The sequence below is a fragment of the Acromyrmex echinatior genome, chromosome 12 (assembly GCF_024713525.1).
Source record: "Acromyrmex echinatior isolate Ae372 chromosome 12, ASM2471352v2, whole genome shotgun sequence".
Lineage (NCBI taxonomy): Eukaryota > Metazoa > Arthropoda > Insecta > Hymenoptera > Formicidae > Acromyrmex > Acromyrmex echinatior.
In genome coordinates this window covers 3,020,001-3,044,101 of record NC_141863.1, presented here as the reverse complement: position 1 = coordinate 3,044,101, position 24,101 = coordinate 3,020,001, and the positions used below count along the sequence as shown (strand labels likewise).

The following is a 24,101-nucleotide window of genomic DNA, read 5'->3' as shown; positions in this document are numbered from 1 at the left end:
CTGAAATAAAATTTGTTTGATTAATAAATCAGATTTTTTGTAAGATCGACTTATTAATAAAATATTTGCTAGAAATGTAGCACAGGAAAGATTTTTTTTTAAACAAGTTTATTAATTTATTGGCAAAAGAAAACGTGTGTATAAGAAAAAAGGGAAACAGCGATGTGCCATCCACATCTATCACATATTATCATTGATGATTATCGATTCGAGACAAGAGCCTTTATCTATTTATGAAACCGTTCAAACTTATTTGGTCATGTCACGTATTCCCCGGAACTTTCATAAATTGTCTAAATTTAACGAATATATAGCACGAAAAGGTATCATTTCATCCTGGTTTCTCTCGCAACTTCCACTTTATGAATTATTCATTGTTGAGGGAATCCATGTTACGCAGTGACTTTAGTAAGCATTTCATAAAAATTTAATAAGTTTATAGACTAATCATAAGACTAATCATAAGACGTGGTTAAATATTTTAGCAGATGGTTAAATATTTTAAAATCCTTTTACGTTCTACTCGAAAAAAAATTTGACTACAGCTTTTTTTTACGTAATAACGCACATATATAATTTAGAGAATTTGTTTTAATTTTAAATTACATTACATGTTTTGCTTCGATTGTACTTTTAAAAGAATGAAGCAAATGTTGGAATCCCACCGTCGACTTTGGGCGGAGAAAAAGGGTAAATCAGTATTTTCTGAAATGAGCTTGCAGAAAATTGATCCTGGTAGAATTAATTTAAAAGAACTGGAAGGAACGTTACGATCGGGAAATGTCTTTAATATTGTTAGATTCCGCAGCGCGTCGATTGTGCACTCGACTCGATTCACGTACTTATACCTGTCGGAACAGATTACACGCTGTCATGTTCCTGAATGCATGTTCATACGAAATTCAATAACCGATCCATTAACTCTACACCCCGTTTGAAAATACAACCAGTCTGCGAATTATCTATTTGCACACGGATTACACGGATTACGGATTACTGAGCACTGACGCAAAAAATCCTTAATCCGAATAATGCAACGATCAATCTAAGAGAATTCATGATATCGTTAGTAAGCTAAAGTTAGTTGCAAAATTTATGTATGTGTGTCTATTTGCAGTATTAATCGATAACAAGCTATTTATGAATTCGAAAGTTTGAAAAAACGATCAACATCAGAAGGGAGCGCAGAGAATATAACAGGTATAACATTCTGAAAAAAAAAGAAGAGAATTTATTTTACAGCTCAAATTCGCTGGATCGCGTCAATTATTTTCATGTCAAAATGACGGGTAAATGATTCGCGAGAGAGCTGGAGAGAGCTGTCGATCTGAAGAGAGCGAAACCGCGATTCTTGCACCCCGGAAGCACCAATTGCGCGCGTCGATGAAGCGTCACGACGCGCCGACGTGGTTGCTCTTACCCGTTTCCTCGCTCCCTCGCTCCCTTTACCCGTCGACTTTAGCACGTGGCATCAAAGAGAAGGATATACATCGGGGTGGTCGGCGGTCTTCCCGGCCAAACGGCGACGACCCTCGCTCGTCGTCGTTCATTCGCGCGCGCGGATTCGAGAGTTCTCTCACTGAAAGCCGAGTAATCCCGGCTAGTAATCTCGTCAATTCATGCGAATATCGAAATACCTTGCGACGCGATTTAATCAATTTAATCCGAATTGTAGTTTTAGCGCTAGACAATATTCCGCTGTGTGAGATCTACATCGCTAAATTGCCAGAAAGATCTGTATCGTTGTTTTCTAGATCCTCAATATCTTACTGACAAAGAAACGAACATGAGAGTCAGTTGAATTTATTCCCGAAACAGATTTTGGGATGGATACTTTGTCAGGTAAGCTTGAACAATTTCGATTTTAATAATTTAAGATTGAAAGAGAGAAGACGAGTGAAGAGGGTGAAAATGAGAAAAAATTTGTATTTTCAAATGTAATCAATAACGACATTTATATTATAGTTATTTAGACAGTTATTTTCACAAATTTTTTTATTCAATAACTATACCGAATATATCATAATTATCATATAATACACTTTAAAAAGTATCAGTGTGCAGATATAACATATTATGCGGTATCTACTCAGGTATATAATTCTCACCCTGTTGGTGTTAATATTAACACCATCATAATGTGAATTTAAAAGTTATGGTGTTAAGTCCACGTCATGTTGGTGTTAATAAGTAAGAATTATATAGACATCGTATGGTATTAAGTCCATCTCGATATTTTTTAGAGTGTATGGATTATATGAAACATGTATACATATTTTATGTACGTGTTATATAGTTATATCTATATATAATGTGTATCTGGTTGAAAATTGCTAGAACTTGCCAAATTAATTTTTTTAACTCGTTCATACATCAAATTCACAAAGATGATCAATCATCAGTTATACAACGCATGGTACAAATGACACGGTAGAACGAACTTGATTCTATTTATTATGGATAACGAGTTATCTATTCTGAAATAATTATAATTATAATTATTATATATTCAATTTTTAAAATCATGATAAAATGGAAATGCCGCGTTAGACTTGTGGCGTTTTTAAAATAAATGGCTCTTACGAAGATAGGAGAATCTTATCCGCTCTTTCTGATCGACGTCCATTAAGTCGACAATTTATTTTGTAAAATTTAATTCAGTGACATTGCAGAGGCGGAATATATTAACGCATCGCGAACCACTTCGACGCTCGCTCTGGAGACGTATTTTTAGCGAATGCCTACGGTGCATACAGATTAATATACGTTAACGCGAACAATAAGCTTCTCCTACAATAGCGTACTTCAGAATACAAGAGGTCGATATATTTCGCACCCGCTCACGATAAAAATTAGTACGCAATTTAACAGTTTCTACTCGACGAAGCATGTCTCTCGCGCTGTTTCGTTCGCCATCCATTTGGACTTTGATAAAAATTTCATTCACCGCAATCACGCAGAGGAAATCCTATTTGCGGGAACGAAAGCTCCACGCCGTCGATGTTGCTCCCTAAGCGCGACATAGTGATTAATTTCTCAAATCGTTTTGAAACGGCGGAAATCCTCCTCGAGGGAGACGCTCGGCGGTGAAATCGTCGTCCGTGCGTATATCTGCGAGAATAGAAATGAGTTTACGGAGGCAGGCAGACAAAATCGATATACATCGTGTTAATAATGAAGCAGCAAGGTCTATAACCTTCCGCAAGTGAGTCGGATGAGTCGGAATCGACCTTTCTCGCGGGGGGGATATAAAGACACTTGTCTCTCCTTCTCTCTTCGTCTCTTTCTCTTTTTCACCCCTCGTTGTCTTTATACATGGCATTTCCGCGGACGTAAGCCTTTTGTCTACGCAAGTGCGCGACCTCTTTTTTTTTTCCTCCCCTCTGTGCGTGGCGCAGCAACTATATTCTCCCTGGCGTGCGAAAATTCTAATCCCGCTCGGTGCGAACTCGCGTGACAACTCATCCGATTTTGTTGGAAATGTCACGAATCGAGATAAATGTCGGTCCATACGGACAACATTCTACCGTATTTACGACTTTTTACGACAAATAGGTAGATCGGTAGAGGATTAACATCGCGATAATCACGCAACGATTAATCGTATATATAATTATCTCGACGTTCTCCACTGATTTCATTATGCTCTGCGTACAGAAGTGTTATTTTATTACGCATTATACATTTTATCGAAACAGCGATTACATTTTTCATTAACTTCGAAAATATATTTCCAGTCGCTTGCTAATGCAAATTTTTCGCGCTTCATAAATTCGCAACTCGATCGAAATAATATCCAACATTTCCTCCATTAATGTTTACAATCCAAATCGCATTCTCTCTCTTTTAAGTATTTTTTATTAAATGATTAAGTGCAGCGTATATTAAACTATAATATGCAATATTACTGGATACGCACATGTCAGGATACGCAATACAAAAAGTTGATAAAAAAAAAAAGATATAATATGAGTTTACGTAAAAAAAATTCCTCATTCCTCATATATGCTTTTTCCAGTATAATTTCTAATTTTTCTTGTATACTTTTATCTTAGTCACCTCGTCTTAATTACTTTAGAATCTCGTTAGCCTCTCTTTGACGTATTGTGAAATATAATACGCGAAACTCAAGTTTCGATAGAAATATGTGTTTTCGCTTATTCTACTGGCTCATCCAGAACTAGAGTCAAGATTTCAGCCATTAAATTACCGTGCTTGATTAGCGGCGCCTCGTTAGGTAACCTTGCTAACAATTATATCTAATGGGAAGAAGATATTATACGGGTAACACGAAACATCTTACATTCTCTACAAGATGTTAATAATACTCTCACGAGCACGAAATAAACCGGAACGCGTGTAGTATAAGGATCGAGAAATATTGCACGAGATTGAAATTACCATCGTAATTGCAATTAAATGTGAAGGAGCCTAACGTAATCATATAAAGCGGTGAATAATTAAATTTCAAGTTGGAATGCAATTCTGTATCCGTTTCTATTCACGCGATCCACAGTTATGACTTCAAAAGGGACATACGCCGGTATTCATAATCTGTTCTTAATTTCAAGTTTTTATTGTTTTAAGCAATGCCTTAAGATGCTAATACAATACTAATATCTTTGATTGGCAAATTAAAGTACCAAAAAATTCCGGGAAGTAGGAATCAACGCGCTAATATAATATTAGATATAAATTTATATTGTCTGTTCTGTTAGACATACATTTTCTTTCTACGCGTTTCGACTTGATTCAAGTCATTTTCAACGAAATACATAAATCAAAATTAAACTATCCTGACAATCTGTGCAATCCTAATACCAACCACCCGCCTTAGTGCGACGTTTCCTTGAGTTCTATCTTGGTTATTCAATCCAGTAAAACGTAGAAAGCTCCCGCAAGAAAAGCTATAAAGACATTACGAATTAACAATAGCGGTCAATGATAAAATTGTACGTACAAGTCGAAAGAAAATGTACATGTCTCTCCTTCTACTTCTCGGGATTTTTTGCTACTTCAATTTGTAATTCGAGGAGTCTGATTCTATTATATCTTAGATTGGTTCACAATATCTTTAGTTTAAGATCATTTCAAAATTTGAATAACGTCCATGGATTTCGCGCTTAATTAGCTTGAAATGCTTAATTAGCGTGATGCTGCAAGTCCTTGCAAAATCCTTTCTGCCCAGGAAAGCCAAACGTGGTGCAGTTGAGCGGACTCAGGAAGGTTTATTGTCAACAAGAGAGGAGAACGTATATACGCCACTTGGCCAGCATGTAGAATCGGACTACTTGGCTAGACTCGCAGGCACCTTTGCTTGATGAAGCAACACTGCCCGGCTAGACGCATCGTCGTGCCAAAGCCCGTAAGAAAAATCTCTCCGTATTATTCACAGGCGGACATTTCCTCTCTGCAAGTCTGCAACCTCCACTTCGGAAAACGATCCCGCCGGAAACGATCGCTCTGTTGCGCGCTCCGAGTCGTTAACGAAAAACGCGGTCAGTTTTTTCTTTATAGGAAATTCCTTTAAGTCCCGATTTTTAAAAAATTTCGATTTGTATGCAAAAATGCGATCCCGTATCCCATCTTCCCCTCTTCATATTTCGCTTTATGACGCAATATATTTTGTACTTCATGACGGCTCGTTTGTAAATCGCCCGAGGATACGTTCGCACAATATCCATTTGTTGTTGAAAAATATTAAAAAGCATATTCTTTCGCTCTCGGAATACGCTTTCAAGGAACGTCGTCGATTGCCTCGTAAAGCGAAATAATACAAATCTTACAATATTTCTATCCTTTGCAGAAATACGTAGTTTTTTTTTCTGTATTTATACGTGTACAGATAAAGGAACATTGCTTTCAATAAATCGTATTCTCATTCCACGCTACTCTCGTATCATGCTATCAAAAGTTGTTAGTGATAAAGCAGCTTTATCGTGTTGACTTTCTGCGGCACTACAACACCGTTACACTCGAAATATTTCAACCGATATAAATTTCTCCTTTGATCGCCGGCAAAACGGAAAATATCACGAATAAAACTTTACATTACGCTAAACATGTTTAAATGTCTAAAACGTTTATCGTCAGATCTGCGAGGTATTCATTACGTGAAGTAGATAATCCTCTTAGAATTAGATAATGAAAGATACACACTAATGATCTTCTGCATTTGCCGTGTCTTTTTATTACACGACCCTCTCAATCTTCCTAGGGCAGGAGCACAAATTCTTGCATAACGCATAAGACCCAAATAACATGCATGTTGCACTTTAGAGATCTTACATCTAAAAGACATCTTTTAGACATAAGACCTGTAAAAGATGTCTTTTAGATATATCTTATGTAACATAAATGTTATTTGGCAACATTCCTTAAATCAATCAATCTGTGTCTTTTATTTCATGGAAAGGAGAGAAATGAAGGGATTTTCTTATGAAGGATCTTTTTATACATCATATGTTGTGCAAGAGTCTGTGCTCCCGCCTTTACAGTAACAACGTGATGCGCGAGCAGCTGATTCCAACTCCGAATTTAACACCTTCGAATTTGTTTTCTTTACGGCCCCGTGAAATAGGTAGTATATTAAAGAAGAGTTGCAGATGTACTGGATCCCCGAGGAGTCGGACGGTCAGTTGTGGCAATAACTCTGCAGTCGCTGGCAGATGCGGGGAGTCGCTTAATCAATATTAGTAAATGGATCGTAGGTGTCGTGACATTCTCCTTCTATTTCCCCGAGATACAGAATAATACAGAATAATATTATAATTGGCCTATCAAGATATTAACGTGCAGATAAGATTCTTATCCGTCGCGTAATATACTTAGAAATGATTGAAATATTAATGTTAGGGAAAGATTGCGTGTCAAGGCGTCATCGGGCTTCTATTTCCTGGGCCAAGGTCTCCCGTGTATTTTTCCCGGATGACCGACGTTTTCGAAGCAGTTTCCTCTGTGTATTGCATCGAGCACATGTGAGTTTCTTCCACAAACAGTCGCGTATGGTTCGACAAATAACTCGCACACTGGTGGTGCGACTCACATCACGATTCCCAAGCTTTAAGACGAATTTATCCATCCAAAATTTCATTTCACAGTTCAAACATCCATTCGCGCAAAGATCCATTCGAGATGCGTATGTCATAACGAACTTTCAGTTGCAATATCAATTGGAATGCGTTATTTTAAGATAGGACACGTTACAAACAGTTCAGGGTGGAACGCACACGTTTAATAACTCCGCCATAAATTATTCGAAAATCAGCCGTTCGCATTTTCTTCTTCTAACACGTCAATTACTTACATTCTTAATGTATATTAATATACATAATTAAAAGGTATTTAAAAGTTACGCTTCGTAAACCAGGCCAGAGGTATCATTAATATATTTACGTAACTTTCGTACTTAAGTAATCATTACATTTGCACGCATTTAAGCGTTTATCTACAAAATGTATCTGTACTCAACGAAGGAAACTTTCTGAAAAAAATCTCGCGCTGTTGTTATCAGGTCGATGCGTGCTACGAAGAAATCGCGGCGATACGTCGATGCACCTTGGAAGAAGCGTGCCAAGGTCTTCGTGGTCGATGCATGTGGGAAATGCTTTCCGGAGTCACATATCGTCCAGTCGTTCTACTGAATCCCTTCGATCCTCCGAATTTCCTACATAGAAATCCTTCTTCCTCCGATCAGTTGAAATCTGAGTGAGTCCATTGAGCGCGACTACTCAAGACAAACGGTATAAAGACAAATCGAAAAGAGCACGAAGAGCGACGTATCCTTCACAGTCGACTTGACGAAAGTAGGACATGCTGCGGAATCGATATGTCAGTTGTCCCGTTCAGTTTCAATTCGGTGTTCCAGATCAATATGGTTTGTTAGGTCATGCAAGCTGAAACTCATTTAAGCTTGTCATTTACGACAGAATAACGAGAAGCGGAAGGATAGAGAAGATGCGGGGGATTCTGTTCCTTATTCAAGAATTTCGTACGACAAAGATCGATACAAGAAGTATTTCATAACAAATTTGTGCGTTACAATTGTAATTTTGTCGTGGCAATGTCACGTTGAAAAATTGCAAAATGAAATTACAAGTGAAAACAAAGAATGATCTTCGATTAAATTTCGCTAAAGATCTACGCCTGTACATTTCGTACGTCTACTTCAATATGTTTTGTGTAGTTAGTTGAATTGGTTATTCAAAGTTAAATTGCCATTGCTAAGTCTATATAACCGACTCGATTGTCATTGGAAATTAGAGAAAATCGTTCCTACATTGTTTGTTTTACTCAAAATAGAAGTATTTTGAGCGTAGAAAGAGTACTATTTTCATGAATCTTAACTAGTTTATCCACGTTAATTGCCTGTGACCGGGTCAACATAATCCTTTTAAGACGAATACGGTCCTCCTCGCATTACACGCGAATAATATTCTGCCGTGTAAAAGTTAAATAGTACATGTCAGTTTAATGTCCTAGGACAAACGTAATTATTGCAAATAAATGGAAACTGGGAATTGAGTTTTGAAAAGGTTCCCCCGAAATCCCTCGAGCATCTGTGGTGGAGGAATCCACAGCCGGCACCTGTGCAAACGGGCTTACTGTAATACGAAATACGAGGTAGAAACGGATACATGGAACATTACGCGGTCGGTACCTACTTTGTAATTGCAATATTCCTCCGGCCCTTACAAACACGAATGCTGCATTCCACGTAGAACGAAATATACATTATCGATCGTCCAATATCCGTGGTGAGTAGCAACACGAATACATTAGGATGTTCGTGGATTGGCAGGAACACGTGGCGACTCTTTTATTATTCAACGAGATATCTGCTGCCAAATGACAAGCGAAAGTATCCGTATAATTCTCGAGCGATCATAATTCAATGATTACTTGAGAAATTCTGTGATTGTAATAGCAATCGTGATCGAAATCGTCATAATAAAGAGAATACAGAAAGTATCTCTCAATGAATGCGTTCGTTATCAGTATTATTGCGTTATTATTACAGTATTATTTCTCTTCTTGTCTTACGTCTGATAAAAAAATTAAGTTAAAATAGCACAAATACAGCCAGTGTTATGATTCATTTGATACTACAAATATTTGTAGCATTCTTTGGTTAATTAATAATATTCGTTCTTCCGGTCAATCAAATATTTTGTAACATCAAGTGGACTACATCCTCAGTCGTAAAAAATAAGAACATTATTTCGCAATTTGTCAGATTGAACATTCAACTTCTTTCTCACCTTCTGGATAAACGTCACCACAACGTGATTAATTACAAGAAAGCACTTCGGTTTTAAAAATATAAAAATATAAAAATATAAAAATGCGAGTGAAATCCTTAAGATTTCATATATTATTAAATATTATCAAGTTTTATTAGAGCACAACCAGAATTTATCGATATCACGGTAACACTTGGTGGAAGGAAAACTTGCGCGTTTTTACAAAGTATCCCTTTGTATCTCGTTCACTTTATTCATCTCATTTATATTCCCCTCGCTTGTTCGAGCATTGTGATTCACCCGTGATATCAGAAGCATTTCTTATCATTGCATAACATTATACAAAACCCAAATGACATTATAGACAATAATAAATGAACACGAATCAGCTTTTACATAAAAAAATACAGTAAAAATCGAAGTTTGAGATGGGTTCTCTCGTAGAATCTCGGGATGCCAATATCTTTCCAGTATCTCTATTTTATGTTCTTCCCAGAAACTCAAGGAAGTTCTTTCTACGATCATCTGTTTTGCCTTTAAGTGTTTCTGATACATCGCAGAAAATTTTAATGACACTTCTTTCAGCGAATGTGTCAAATGTGAATATATTTGTGTATACACACCTTTTTCGTTTTAAAGAATGCCAGTTAAATATGCGTAAAATACGTTAAATTGTTTTGTGCTAATTTAAACGCGAAAAACATTTTAAGTGGAGAAGATGTCGCTGTGAATCCGAGGCCACCGATGTAGATCAAATGTTGTAAATTTTTAATTTCACACGTGCTTGACAGAATCAAGCAGCGTACAACTCGCTTTTTCCTGGATCAATCCACATTCGTGTAATATATCGCGACGTTTATTCGTATCCATGAAATAAATTCGCTACGAAGCTGCGAATGTTCTATCGCACGTAACACTTGTTAAAATAGATGTATGAGCGAGATGAGAATTTTTCCCCGTCTAAAAAAAGCGCTTGTGGCCTCCATTTGTCTCCGTTATAGTCTCGTTAAGGATCGTTTGATCCGTCATTTTCGGTTTGATCCTACCGATAAAAAGAGCATAAATTAGAAGAATGATGAACAGCTAGAGAGAGTACGGAATAAATGCGTAATTTATCGTCGAGGTTATTCCTGAGTCGTGACTGAATCTTCGTTCGATTTTCTCATTATGATGTCTGAAGGAGAGAAATCCAAGGAAAGCGACAACGAGCATGCGTTTAAAAATTTCGCTTAAAATCTAACAGCGCGAAATACAAGGACATCAGCGATAAATTACACATCGCGTCATATCGCAAAATATTAGGATAATACGGCAGATAATAATTAAAGTAATTAAAGTAATTAAAAAAAAAAGTATGTTCCAGCATACTTGCTGCAACAGTGAGCTAATCCACATTTTGTAGAAACACATTTTGCAAATAAACTCTGAAGTTGAAGTGATAAGAAAAATACCAATATCACATTCAACTACTATTGTGGGTTAGCTCCATTGTTGCAATAAACTCTTCAATTGTCCACTTGGTTCAGGCTATGATTACAGTGAATGCGTGTTCTGATGGATACGTCAAAACAAATAAACAAAGAGCATTTTCTATGTGAAGGTGGTTATTCTGTATGAGTATAGTTTGTCAGATATCACACGAAACTCGTCAGAACAAGTTCGTCGTTCAAAGTTTGTTTCTCCGTTCAAATTCGTATTATTATTTTTTATATAAAATATTATAGATATTGAAAAACTAATTAGTTTAATGTTTGAAAACAGAATGAGGGAAGATATGAGGGAAAAAACTTATCACAGCCAAAATATATGTCGTAATAAATGGGAGAAAATTAATTAAGAAATGATATTCTCCATTTTTTTCTCTTGAGGCGAAACTTTATTCACGTATTCAGTTCTTCGACTAACGAGTAAATTAATAATAAAATTTCCAATTAATCAATGTCATCCATAGTTGCAACACTAAGCTCTTAAAATTTCAAACTTTGAAATTACAAGACGTTCATTTCGTCGGAATACATAATTCATTGCACGGAGAGAATTTTTTCTTAGAGTTTACCTTGAAAATATGACAGTCGTAGGACAACATTATATTTCGAAAAATTTTAATGTAAATCTCTCCCATTCATTAATAAAACTACAATAAAATATAAAATAAGTTTGATTAATTTTACTGAAGTGGTAAAAATCTTTAAAATATTATGTTGTACCACAACTACCATATTTTCAGGGTAAATTTTAAAAGAAAATTTTCTCCGTGTATATATTTACTTATTTTATTTCTGACAAACAATTCGGACGAATTCAGTCAGAATAAAAATTCGTCAAATCACATCCATTGTAATCGTAAATAAAAAAAATGTCTAAAAACGTCGATTTAGCCTGAATGCGCGATGCAAAGAACATTGAACAATGAGAACCTCCTTCCTTTTGCTAAATTGCATGAAGTGAAATAATCTTCCAATCGTTTATTACGGGCGATACGAAGACGATCAATTAATTAACGCACCGGGAATAATTCTCACTAAGATAAACCGCCGTTTACGTGTGATTGTGTGTAAAATGCAGAATCCACAAACTACAGCTGCCAATTAAAGCATGTTAACGCGTTGTTCGATGAAATCACGACCGTAGAAATCGATTATCGACAGCCTCGTCTCACAGACAAAGAGGTATTTCAATATCCTGATGTCTCTCGTTCATCCATCGGCTTTCGGCTTCGTAATAATGACAAAATTTCCCTATCGCTATTACGGGATCTGACTCGTCGAATTAACTTCTTATCGCACATTCAATAACTTGTTAAGCATCACTAAAATTAAGATTGCGATCGATTAGGCTTAAAGTTTTGTTTTATCTCGCAAGAGTTAATCGTGCTTCATAAAATCGAAGGTGCACTTGCATTTATATTTTGAAGAGTTGAACTATCGGCGAGAGAGACGAGAAACAGATCGAAAAGAACGAACCGAAATGCGTGTACAAAGATAATAAAGAATCGAATTCGTGTCGTTTACGAACTATGCCACGATTACTCTTAAAAATAACATCGATTTTTACGAGCGAACGAATGCGAGAAATTCTCGAACGATATAAAAGAAGAAACCGTCAGATTATTATCCCCGCTTTACAAACTGGCGTTAGATCAGGAAGTTTTCTGGGTCGTAACGATCATTTTTAATAGGACGAAAGTCGTCCGAGTATCCGGGCGACACTTCTATATAGTTGCGACCTCTGAATTTATAACACGTCACACCAATCTTCAGTTCGTTACTGAAATGAGGACTTGATGTCATTGATAATAACGATACGTCAATTCAAGATTTTATATCGATTCGAACGAGAATGCTCGAGAATAAGTTCAGTTGCTGAATATCAGAAATTCAAAACAAGCATTATTTATACGCAAAAAAAAAAAAGATTATCATTTCTAAAAATTTCTGGGATTTACAATCGTTCAGTTTAATCCTTAACTAGTTAGAAAATATATGTTAGTTACGTAATCAGGCAGTTCGGACAGTTTCGAGATTTTTTTATTATTCTTCAAATAAATTTTGATCAGATATCAACAAATTTAACGCTATATATATATATATATATATAACAATTTTTATGAGTCCTATCAGGATGTGATGAACTTGTGTTAATGAATAAAATATCAGAGACTGTATGTTAAAATCAGATCATGACAATACAATTCATAAACAATTTTCATCGAAAAACCGAAGGAGAGGGTAACTCTGGAATCAAGTGGGGGAAGCTATATTAAGCAAAGGAAAATATGCTTCGGATAAGCGTTCTGTATCATTTTGTATATTAATAGTCTTGGTTTGTTTTTTAATGAATATCATTTCAGACGTAAATCTTTTTTGAAAACATGGTTCTAAAATATTCTCCCAATCCAACTTTGCCTTTTATTGTTAAAATATGGAAAAATGCTTTTGAGAATTTCAAATACTTAGTGTGAGGATCATTCATAATCCTCCCCGATCATCCATCACGTCGAGATGATAAAAGGATGATCATGATAACAGTCTCTGCAGCAATTTAGTTTTTAAAACCCTCGATGCGCCGCAAAAGCTTAAACAGACTTCTTTTTAAAATTTTAATCTGGCTTAAATGCAAGCTTTAATGAGGCATTACACATTGAATTTGGTAAGACCTCATAATACGTGATATTAACTGCAAATGGCGTCTTCGCCTCGAGATTCCAGCGCTCTTCACGTTGTAATCTCTTTATCTCTTATCTAATTCCGGATGGAATTTGCATAATTTTGAAATAATACGTGGCGAAGTGAGCGAGTAGCTACTCCAAGAGTATAATGGTCCCACATCAGCTCGAAAACTTTAATGGCCATCCAAGCAAATCAGTACGTTCGTTTGTATTATTGATATTATCTGGCACACGTCTGAAAGCACGCGCGTCCGTCTTATCAAGACCGATAAGACGCGTCTGTCACAAACGAAAGGACACCAATCTTCGCAACCTTCTCACTTGTGTCCTTCTACAAGGGCATCTATTATTATGAGGGCTCACTCTATCACCCTTCTGTCTATTCGGTCGAGTTCTAAAGTGATTTCAGATTTCAGTAACTACTTACGTCGTCGGAAGTGGAGGCGATTTCCCATCACCATTTCCGGCAGACAATTCCAGAGATATCTGTTTTGAATTCAAATCTCTTCGATCTTTTGGATTGTTCAATCCACGAAAACGAACGGTCGAATTTCAACCGGTTTTTCCCTGTAAATCTGACACTTTTCAATTGATCATCCAATAAATCTCCCGGAATATTTTTCTCATTTTTCTTCTAAAAAACTGATCGATCGCGGTACTCAAAGCTCTCGACTGAGGGGTTGAGAGGGTCTGTCTCAAGGCCACACAAAGTGCGTGACCTTTTTTTTTTGCAAGGACAGGCGCATGTTCTATTTCACAAATCGGTCGTATTTCACGGACACGAAAAGTTCCACAGAATTATGTCAAACATAAATGTCGGATAACCGTAAATCATCACGAAAATTTTCGATTTTGAGATTGAAATTACACTTCCTTCGAGAAACACGAAGCGGAAGGAAAGCAGAAAAAAAAACTTCACCCTCGTAAGAAGATATAATCGTTATTATAATATATAATTCAAAGTTTCGATCGCTCTAATCTAAAGAGATTCCTTTTTTCCATCGAACTTTTCTTCCTGTTCTCCCTTTGGTAGTTCCTTCCGATATATCGTCCTTACATAAAAGATAAGCGGCCAACGATCGAACTGCTGTGCCATATTTATGGAGATTTATTTGTATCATACTTCCTGAATAATTCTGTGAGCTTTTGAAGGTCGGTAGTCGATCGAACGTTTTCGTGTCCAAGGACTTGTTTTATTATTTACGGAACATCCGTGAGGTCAGCAGGGTTAGTGGAACCTCTCTTAATTAGGCATAGACACAAAAGAGACGTTCGCGTAACTGCCCGGCAAACGATATTAATTAAAATTCATTAACGAGGCTGACGCTAACTGACGTGACATTTTGTATTATAATACCAGTCTCAGCCGAGATATATGTTGAAATTGGAGAGGACAGCGATCCTATTCTCTAATTTATTCTGTAGAACGTGAAAAGGATGTAAGACTAGTTCTAAATGATGGCTTATGGTTCGCTCTCCTTTTTCCGTGATATATTTGAATTGGCGAAAGCGCATTATGTGATAGGTCGTACCAGTATAGGTGGTTCCGTAAAGAGATACCGTGTCCACTGGATATTTACCAGGATTTCACGTTTCTCCCATTATTGTCCTCCGCCGACCGTGAGGCCGACTATTTCTTGAGCTGCTACCTTTGGAACAATAAAGACGAAAATGAAGAGTCCACTCTTCTAAAATAATCATTGGATCGAATAAGGACATCCTCTCCGGTAAATTGATCTCTTAGAATTATTTCACGTGAAATAATAATAGAACGAGATTTATCAATAAACAATACAAGCATTTCCGTGCCGTAAATAAAATTAATAAAATATTAAACTGCGGATGTCCATTTTGATTTATCAATTTTTATACATATCTATTTTATCAGATGAAATCGATGTGTGATATTCCCGATAGGTACCTAACAGTGATATCCATCTGCTGTGATTTATTGGAGCGCGTTCTTCGGTATCTTAATCTTCATCTTTTCGCTATCGCGCTCCTCGCGGACGACAAAATGGAACAAAATGAAGAGCGCACACAACCACGCTACGAAGTGCTCCACTTCAGTGAAGTAATAGTTTGCCACAAAGGTCGGAAGGAAGAGCACTTCTAGAAGAGAAAAGGGGCACAAGGAGGCGTGGGTATATAGATCGATTGACAAACGGTGAACGCCTATTTGCAGTAGGATAATACTGGCAGTCACGGAGGGATATATCATCCTTTATATCCTCCTCGCTATTGCGCTCGTATTCTGTAATTATTATCGGGATTTATTTTTGCTTCCACCTTTTAAAGGATTTCTAATTCAATCGCATGATACAGAGAATAATGTCTATCAAATAATAATGACGCCTTCAAATATTTATTAGAGACAATTGATTGTTATTTCCGAACAAAGTAATGGCGGTAGAATCGTGAATCATGTGCGTTACAAAAGAAGTTTTATTGCCTTAGCTAACTAATAAAAAAGTTGCTTGTATGCGAACAAAGAGGGTCACCGTTTCTTCTCAACTTATATCAATATAGCGCGTATCAGGTAAATTGCACACTTTGCTCTCGCGAACAGCCATCGCGTCGACGAACACAAAAAGATATGATACTTTGGCCAAAATTAAATATGAAGCAACAATTGCCGCTACGGATAAGTGGATTCGATGTAATGCGAAAGAATATCATGCGGTGCTACATCGTACAAACAAGATAAAATAAACGAGAGATATTACAAAAAATTTCTATTTTAAAATAATATATCTTTTATATATCTTTTTTTCATAACGTCTCCAGTTTAGTTCATTTCTTCTCGAACATATTTGCGCGGAATAATTGACGTATCTCGCGCTGAAGACAAAATAATTTCATCATAAATGATATATTTTGTGATATATCGCTCGTGTAATTAGCGAAATTCATTCCTTCTAGGAATTTCGAATTTATCGTGATGTGCGATAAATTATAATTTTCTATTATTTACCGATGAATTAATACGACTAGTAAAGTTTGAAAAACGGCTAATTATGATTTATTTCTGCTCTTTGCTCGCGAATTCATGAACAAATATTCCACACACACACGTCTAGACAGCAAAATTTTTCCCGATGTCGCTTTTATTTTCGAAAGAGACTCAGTTGATTTACTGGAATCATCGTCAATTAATATAACGAGCTTACGAGTTAAAGAGAAAGGCACATAAGTCATTTTGCCATCTTTGGCACTCACATGTACATCTCTTCATCGATCAATTAAGCGATACAACAATTAATAACATTCGGTACACTATTTGTGATATTATTACGAATAGATATAGGTACCCAAATAAAGACAATTCTCAATAAACACAATTTATCTAAATAAACGCAATTTTCTTTATATTAATCTTTTCATTGTAAAATGAAGCTTCTTGTAATAATTGTCATTAATGATTACAACGGTACGGTTACAAATTATGTACAAAAAATATCAAAAGGTATTATTTTGACGTGAAACAAAAATTATCTGATTCGTTCGCATATGAATAAAAAGAACGAAAATCTGATAATAGTAGCGAACCAACTGCTGTCTGTAAACCTAATTAACAAATCAGAGCTTCGTCTATTTTCTCTTTCCTAATATATATAATAGATCGCCGCTCGTGTTGTATCGAGTCACCGTCTATGTATATCGATATCCTGCCGACACTCTTGCCCAACAGAAGTTTCCGCTTTCGATGATGGAATAGAACACAATTTCTCTCGGATGTAACGAACTCTCTACGATGTAGCGAGCTCTGTTCATGTACTATGTGCCACGTTCCCGCCGTGGTTTACCATCTTCTACCGCGGAAACGTGTATCGAACCATACGGTCGTCAACTGAATTGGGACACGCTTCAGTATATGTACATGCTCGTTATCTCGAAGAACCATTAAACCTCCGCAATTATGATTAAATTTAGATAACATGAAATCACTGTAACATGAAATTATCCGAATTTAATTTGAAAAGTAAATTGTATTATACAAATCATATTGTGTAACATATTAATTACACACGACGAGGGGGAGAACGTTAATTATATTTTCTGTTATTTTATTTACACGAGGAAGAATATATAGACACGTAGATTAATGCTTTGCATTTTCTTCTACGTTTTTGCGAAAGTTAAACCATAGATAACGAAAAGAGTCGCTTACGGGGAATTCCCAGATGTGCGAGTGCTTTCGAGTTATCGATTAATCGTGGGATCCTTCTAGAACTCCAGCGTGACGTGCGAAGAGTATCGTGCAACAAGTACCTTAGCGATAAATGGTAGTTCCCTGAGGGCTCTGTAATTTGAATCCTCGCAAGAAACGGTCCCCGAGACTATACCCATGTCTCGTTTGCACAAACCACTAGCGCAACAAGTTATCCGAAGCCGCCGCTTTATATATGTATATCGACTTTAGCAATCGGCAAACTCATTCGGCGGAACCAATCAGTCTTTGAATAATTCAGGAAAGTTCTCTTACGTGTCTCACGACGCGACGCGACGCGACGCGTTTCGGCTTTTGAAAAATCTTCGTAATGGCATGGATAATCGTAGATGCAAATGAGGAAAAATGTTATTATATATCGCCGTTGCATAAATATAAACGAAGAGATAATTTATCAAGAAACGACAGGTCAGGATTAATGGCAGCATGATGACCCGCGGCAGTCTCGCGTGCACATGAATATGAGAGATCGTATAAAATTCGCGGTCAGTGGGGCACGAAAAAAAAGAATAGGAGGAAGGTCGAACGGTAAAATGTTGATGCACGTACCGGCTCGCGTGATAGTGGAATACAAGTGGTTTCACAGAAAGAAATCGAGTGAAAATGGATAAAAGAGGCAAACGGAAGGTCGGCATCGATTGTTTCAGCATACCTGCGCTGACACCGTAAAAAGAAACGTTCTTTAATCTTATTCAAATATATCCTTTACAAATTTCCTATGAAACGCGATTATCTGCTTCGATAGGTCTGTTGTTTCCCTGAAGACGAACGACTTTACTGTCCATTTCGCAAAATATCATCGTGTCGTTTATAAACCGTATAAATCGCGTAAACGAATACGTGGTAAATTGCGTTTTATATAACTCAAGACTTGAGGGAAGTGCTCGGTAATAAAATGCAGGGGACGCGATCGCTAAATAACACACGATTATGCATTTGCAGAGATTTATTATTCCGTCGTGTATACCTCTCACGGATTGCTCTTCACTCATCCACACTCATTAATCATAAATGGGAGAAACTTCCGAATCGTTCCACGTCAAATTGATCGACAAATTAAAATTTGATCGCTAATTTAGAGCTCAGGATGTATGTCAACGCGTGCTGCACGAACACATCTATTAATAGCATTTCAGTTTTTAACATTCCTAAATTTTGTGCGGTTCACTTCATGACAAGAGGTATCTTTGGTATCTTTTTACAATTAGCAAAATAGCTAGGAAACAATCCTAAAACAATTTATAAAAACAATCACGTTTATATGTTATGCAATAATTAGCTCTTTTTTTTTAATGCATTTTAATCTTTTAAGAACATTACCTAAACTAAATTGCTGATATATGATAAAGTAAATGAAGACGCAAAAGAAAAAGAAGCATGGATTAAATAAAAATTAAAACGGGCGTTTCTATAAAGATTTCAGATCTGCAGATAATTTATTAAAAAATCGATATAGAACTTTCTAAAGGTAAAAACCTACATAATCTCGATAGAACCTCTTAACTCGATATAATCTATTAAGAAGCCGCTTGAAATAAAAAAGAAGTTCTCTTACCGTCGCTTTTTTCGATGAGATTTTCATTTCGATTTCTATGCTCTATTGAAATATTTGAAATATTTGCCTGCTCTGATTTCGTATTATTACTACATATTAGGTCAAAGTATTTGTATATTATACGATTTACCATATATATTAGAACGTACGATGTAATATAGGAAATACAATTGATGAAATATTCGATAAATTCTTGTAAATATCTATGTAACGCATGCAATCACGTACATGAGAACGCATGGAGGAATTCTGAATGAAATTCTCCGTTCGCCATATTTGCGGAATAGAAAATGTGTTGCGAAGTATAATAGAATGTGTTTGAAAGGACGGCGGTTTTATGAAGATTAGATTTTATCAGAATTTAGGATTTTAATGGGATTATTTGCGTTCCGCTGCTCGTTATGCAGTAGAAATTACTGCATTACTATTTCGAAAACAAATTGGAGCAGTCAACGAAAGGTGAAGTTTATAAATTTCAAGTGCGAGTTTAATGTTATGCAATATCGGCGCAAAAGGTTTATTTAACTGAATCAACAGTCGTAAATTATAGTTAATTTTAGAAAGATGTTTAAGAAAGTCTAATCTGATTTAACGCTTGGACTGGACAATTTCGTCAATGTGTATACCATGATGTTTTAATTATGGTTTGGATCCCGACTGAAATTGTAGCCGAGCGACTATTAATAGTCGACGCTGTAAGATTCAACAACAGTGAACGAGGTCATCTTTTCCCTTCGTCGCGAGACGATAGGCTAGCTATCTAGGAATTCCAGCAGCCGCATCTCGCAAATCGTATCGACGTGCGTCTACTGGAAGATACGCTAATGGTCGATAATGGAACTACCGCGGCACCGTCAAAATTAAATTATGTCACCCGGCAGCTGCTTGTCGCTACGATCCGCAAAACAATATGTGGCGGAAAATACGCATTTTCGAACACGTCGTGAAATAGATGATGCGAGTTATGAGAGACTTCCTTTTATTTCAGATCAAAGAGCGTGTCATATTAAACGTGCTTTAATTTATAATATGATAATATATTATATATGCAATCAAAGAATTCTATAACTCGTTTAAAAAAAAAAATCCTGCGACACGTGTAAATTCCTTGCATCGAAAGATTTAAATACTTGTTCAACCATTTACCTTGAAAACATTTTACGTTACTATCGTGAAACGAAAAAATTGTATCTTTTTAATAAATTTAAAATGCATAAAAGAGTCGTAAGATTGTCCTTGCATAGAAGTCCAGTTTATATCTACTTTTTTGAAGTTGAAAGGATTCAGCGATCAGCGTCACCATAACTGCACATGAATCGTTGAACATTCAACTACAATATGTGACCTTTTGCATGTTCGTCCTTGACCATCTAATTTAACTTGCGTTACATGTCGATATCTATATATGATATTATAATATAATGCTAATGACAGGTGAGTTGAAGCGTACCGCTGAAGATAACATCATTTGCTATGTGCCTGCCGTAAATATGAAGTTCCCTTGATATCACTTCACATGATATGCAAGTTATTTTTCTGATAGAATTGTACAATGAAGCGACTGAGATAATGACCAAGTGGCACAAACAATTTTACAGCAGGCTTTATGTTCCTTTATGTGTGCAAAGGAAATTTAAGTAAATTATGTATTATAAAATAATTTATATTAATTAAAATTATGTATGGCTTTTAGATTTTTCAGTCAGATTCGTTATGATGTCGCACAAGAGGAGCCGGAAACCCAACGAAGTCGACAAATTCACTTGAATTGAATTCTTCTTTCACTTAGGAAGAAATTCCGAACGCAAAAAAGGAAAATAAATAAAGCACAGGGAGGAAGAGGAGGAATGGGCCCTTGGGCCTTCGGCGTACCTCTTGTGTCAACTTTGGGCCTTCTCCTGAATGGTTACATTCTCCTTGTCGTTTTCGGTCTTGGTAAACAGGTGAACAATATCTTTAATATTAATAACGCAATATCTTTAATATTAGCGATGCTCATGAAATTTTTCTCTATTCTCTTCCGTTTCTGTTTTCATATCTTTTTTCATTGTATTTTTAATCGCGAATCAGGATAGCATTCAGTCAAACACAACATGTTGTGAATAATTTCGAAGCTGCCCGTGAACGCATTATTTATTTTAGCAATATTATTGCAATCACTCGTGTCAGAAATACTACAAATTCAGGAGACACGTGTAGACTGCTCTCTTGAATGTAAATTAGTTGAACTTTTCTGGCATTTCGGCCAGAGAGTTCATGATATTAAATCCGTTAAAAGCATATCTGGACTGGAACTACGAGTTTCAAAAAAGAGAAAGAGAAAAAAATAAATTCTTCGAAAAATATGTACGCATGGTACGCTCGACGAAGCTTATTTATTTATCGAGATAAAGATGCGAATTATGACTTTTTATAAACGACAGCGCGGATTTACTTATTTGCTTCCGCCTGCTTTCAAGTTTCTGAAATACCATTGAATATTCTCATCCCGAGAGAGAGAGAGAGAGAGAGAGGAGGAGGGGAAAATGAAACTTTTAGATGATTGAGACCCTTCAGAATCTTAAATGATAGAGCAAACAGGAAGCAGAGTCCGCGTAAATAACACATAAAAAAATTGTCGTATCAGTCTATTAAAAGTTTAAATTACCAAGTCTCGCCGGGCATTGAAATTTGCGATAACGTGACAGAATTGTGGCATTTCAAGTCATATCACAATGTCCACAGACGCAGCAGCAGCAAACGGCAAACACTTTACTGCTGATCCATTTGGGTGCCGTGGAAGCGGCGGTGTGCCTGATATTGCTGATCTTTGCAACCGGCTCGTGGCCGCTTACTGGTACGTGGTGCGTCCTTTACGGATTTCTACTGGCGCTGTTACATCCGGTTGCCCTTTGGACCGTCACCGGTTTAAACTGCGACAGGTGAATCTTACATATTCTCTTTCTAATATCGCTGCACGATACCCGGAGAATCGAAGACTTCCGATGAATGAAGATCAGTATCAGTTTCCCGTTCAATTCATTGCTCGCTTCTGCGGCTCCTCAATAAATGGTGCGTCAAGTGAATGAGATTGACATAAAGAGAATATCTGTTAATCATTACGTTCAGATCAATCACGTGTAAAATCACGTTTTATATATAATTCATATTTGAAATTCTTGCTTTGCGCAATTCGAGAATAATATATCCTATGTATTTCCGATCAAAATACATACATTATTTAATATATAACGATTCGATAAAATTATTCTCGCAATACCACTTACTGGTTAATTACTCGGAGAATTTTTTTACATTGTTCAAACTATAGACAACGTGCACACTTCCAGTTACACTGAAATACCGTTTGAAATAGAATTTCACACCGATAAAAGGAAGAACGTCATTGTCGCTTGAGTAAATCGACGAAGAATCTGAGAGGTTCTTCTTGTGAAATTTTTCGATAAAAATCGAGTTCAATCTCAATATACGACATATATCGAGTAATGAACGAGGCCTCGGTTTCATCTGACACAAAAGACACCGAGATATGCGACGTAAGATGTCAAATAAGGATTCTACGAGTTCAAATAGTATCATCGTAGCTGTCAGTTGACATGAGATGTTCGTTCGCCTTGTCGTTCCATCTCTACTTGTTGCTCATCCCCTCACCGTCAGACTTGCATTAACAACTATACAATTTTTAAACCGTACAGCGAATCTGGAATGCGTCAACTGGAATAATTTCATTTCTTTGATGTAAATATGTATTATACTCGAATAATTTTAAGAGCGATTTCGAAAATCTTATTAAGATTTCGTATTTTTCTTTCTGTACGCGAATCTCTGTGAATTCCATTGCATCGCGCAGATCCTTTTAAGAAAATATGGAAGAAACGCGCTCGAGAATACGAAAAACTTCTTTTCCGTTTTATTCTTTGCAAAAAGTCAAGCTCGACCGTGGCTCAATCGACCGTATATTTTATTCAGTAGTTTAAACAGATTTACTACCACCTCGTTTATCACTTTCTGACTCTCCTCTGAATTTTCTCATCATGGAAAGCGTTGCTTTATTGAAAAGATTCATCAATTTTTTTTTCAAAAACACTGGTTATCCAGCGATGACATCGTGCACGTCTTACGTATATCACCGAGCATATCACTTAAGTTGATTAAGTGACAAGTCAGAATTAACGAGTTCATTCGAAATCGTTAGACGCTCGATCGAGTGTAAAACGACATTGGCATCCCACATTGGCATCTGAATTGTATCTCGTTTTTGCCAGCCACGCCTCGCAATTATACTCTCTGCAGGTATTACGCGATCGCTGCACCGCTTCACTACGCCGCCTTGGTCTCTCCACGTCGCGTGGTCGTCGGGCTGGCTGCCTCTTGGACAGGCGCTCTACTCCTGTGCTTGCCACCGTTCTCGGGTCTGGTGCCACCTTATAGGTTTGTATGTATATATGTATTACGCCATTAACCACCACACCAATGAACCAGCATTTGCAGCGCGTTTGCTTGCGCGTTCTACGGCATTGCCTCGCAATTGCTGCATTTCCTCGCATAATAAACGAAATTCGATTTACTTTGTGTTCTATCCTTTCGTCAAAGTCGTTTTGCATCGCATAAAGACTCTCACTGCGAGATCATTTCCGCGTCAGCTTCTCGCGACACGTGTCCGCAAGAATTCTCATTCGGACCGAAGCTTTTGCCGGCGACGAGTTAAGTTTAAAAAAAAAAAATCGAAATAATACATACAAATAATCTGTTTGAAAACAAACACGTCTGTTCTTTCATTTACTTTCAATCACGCAGTCATTTTTAAGTTGACACTCTTTTTTTCGGTATCCCGTATCGATCAGCTATAATAAAGAATTGGGTTGCTGCGCCCCGGATTTCGGGAACAGCACTTGGGGATCCGCC

The 24,101-nt window shown here is 36.7% G+C and overlaps 2 protein-coding genes across 8 annotated transcripts in view; one reads left to right on the top strand and one right to left on the bottom strand.

Moving 5' to 3' along the window:
* LOC105153832 (phytanoyl-CoA dioxygenase, peroxisomal) overlaps positions 1–24,101 on the bottom strand; it is a 46,907-nt gene that overhangs the window by 2,470 nt on the left and 20,336 nt on the right. The gene's annotated exons all lie outside the window — the stretch shown is intronic.
* The window catches only part of LOC105153834 (uncharacterized), a 29,155-nt gene continuing 5,094 nt past the window's right edge, over positions 41–24,101 (top strand). For 2 of the 5 annotated variants that reach the window (XM_011068930.2, XM_011068925.2), the window contains exons 1-6: positions 41–1,842; positions 5,189–5,365; positions 20,890–21,139; positions 21,921–22,117; positions 23,490–23,627; positions 24,041–24,101. The exon at positions 24,041–24,101 is cut by the window's right edge and continues 246 nt beyond it. In XM_011068930.2, the coding sequence (XP_011067232.2) occupies positions 21,044–21,139; positions 21,921–22,117; positions 23,490–23,627; positions 24,041–24,101 (492 nt within the window). In that variant the 5' untranslated portion in view covers positions 41–1,842; positions 5,189–5,365; positions 20,890–21,043. The other 3 variants (XM_011068927.2, XM_011068929.2, XM_087411756.1) reach the window with 3 other exon arrangements.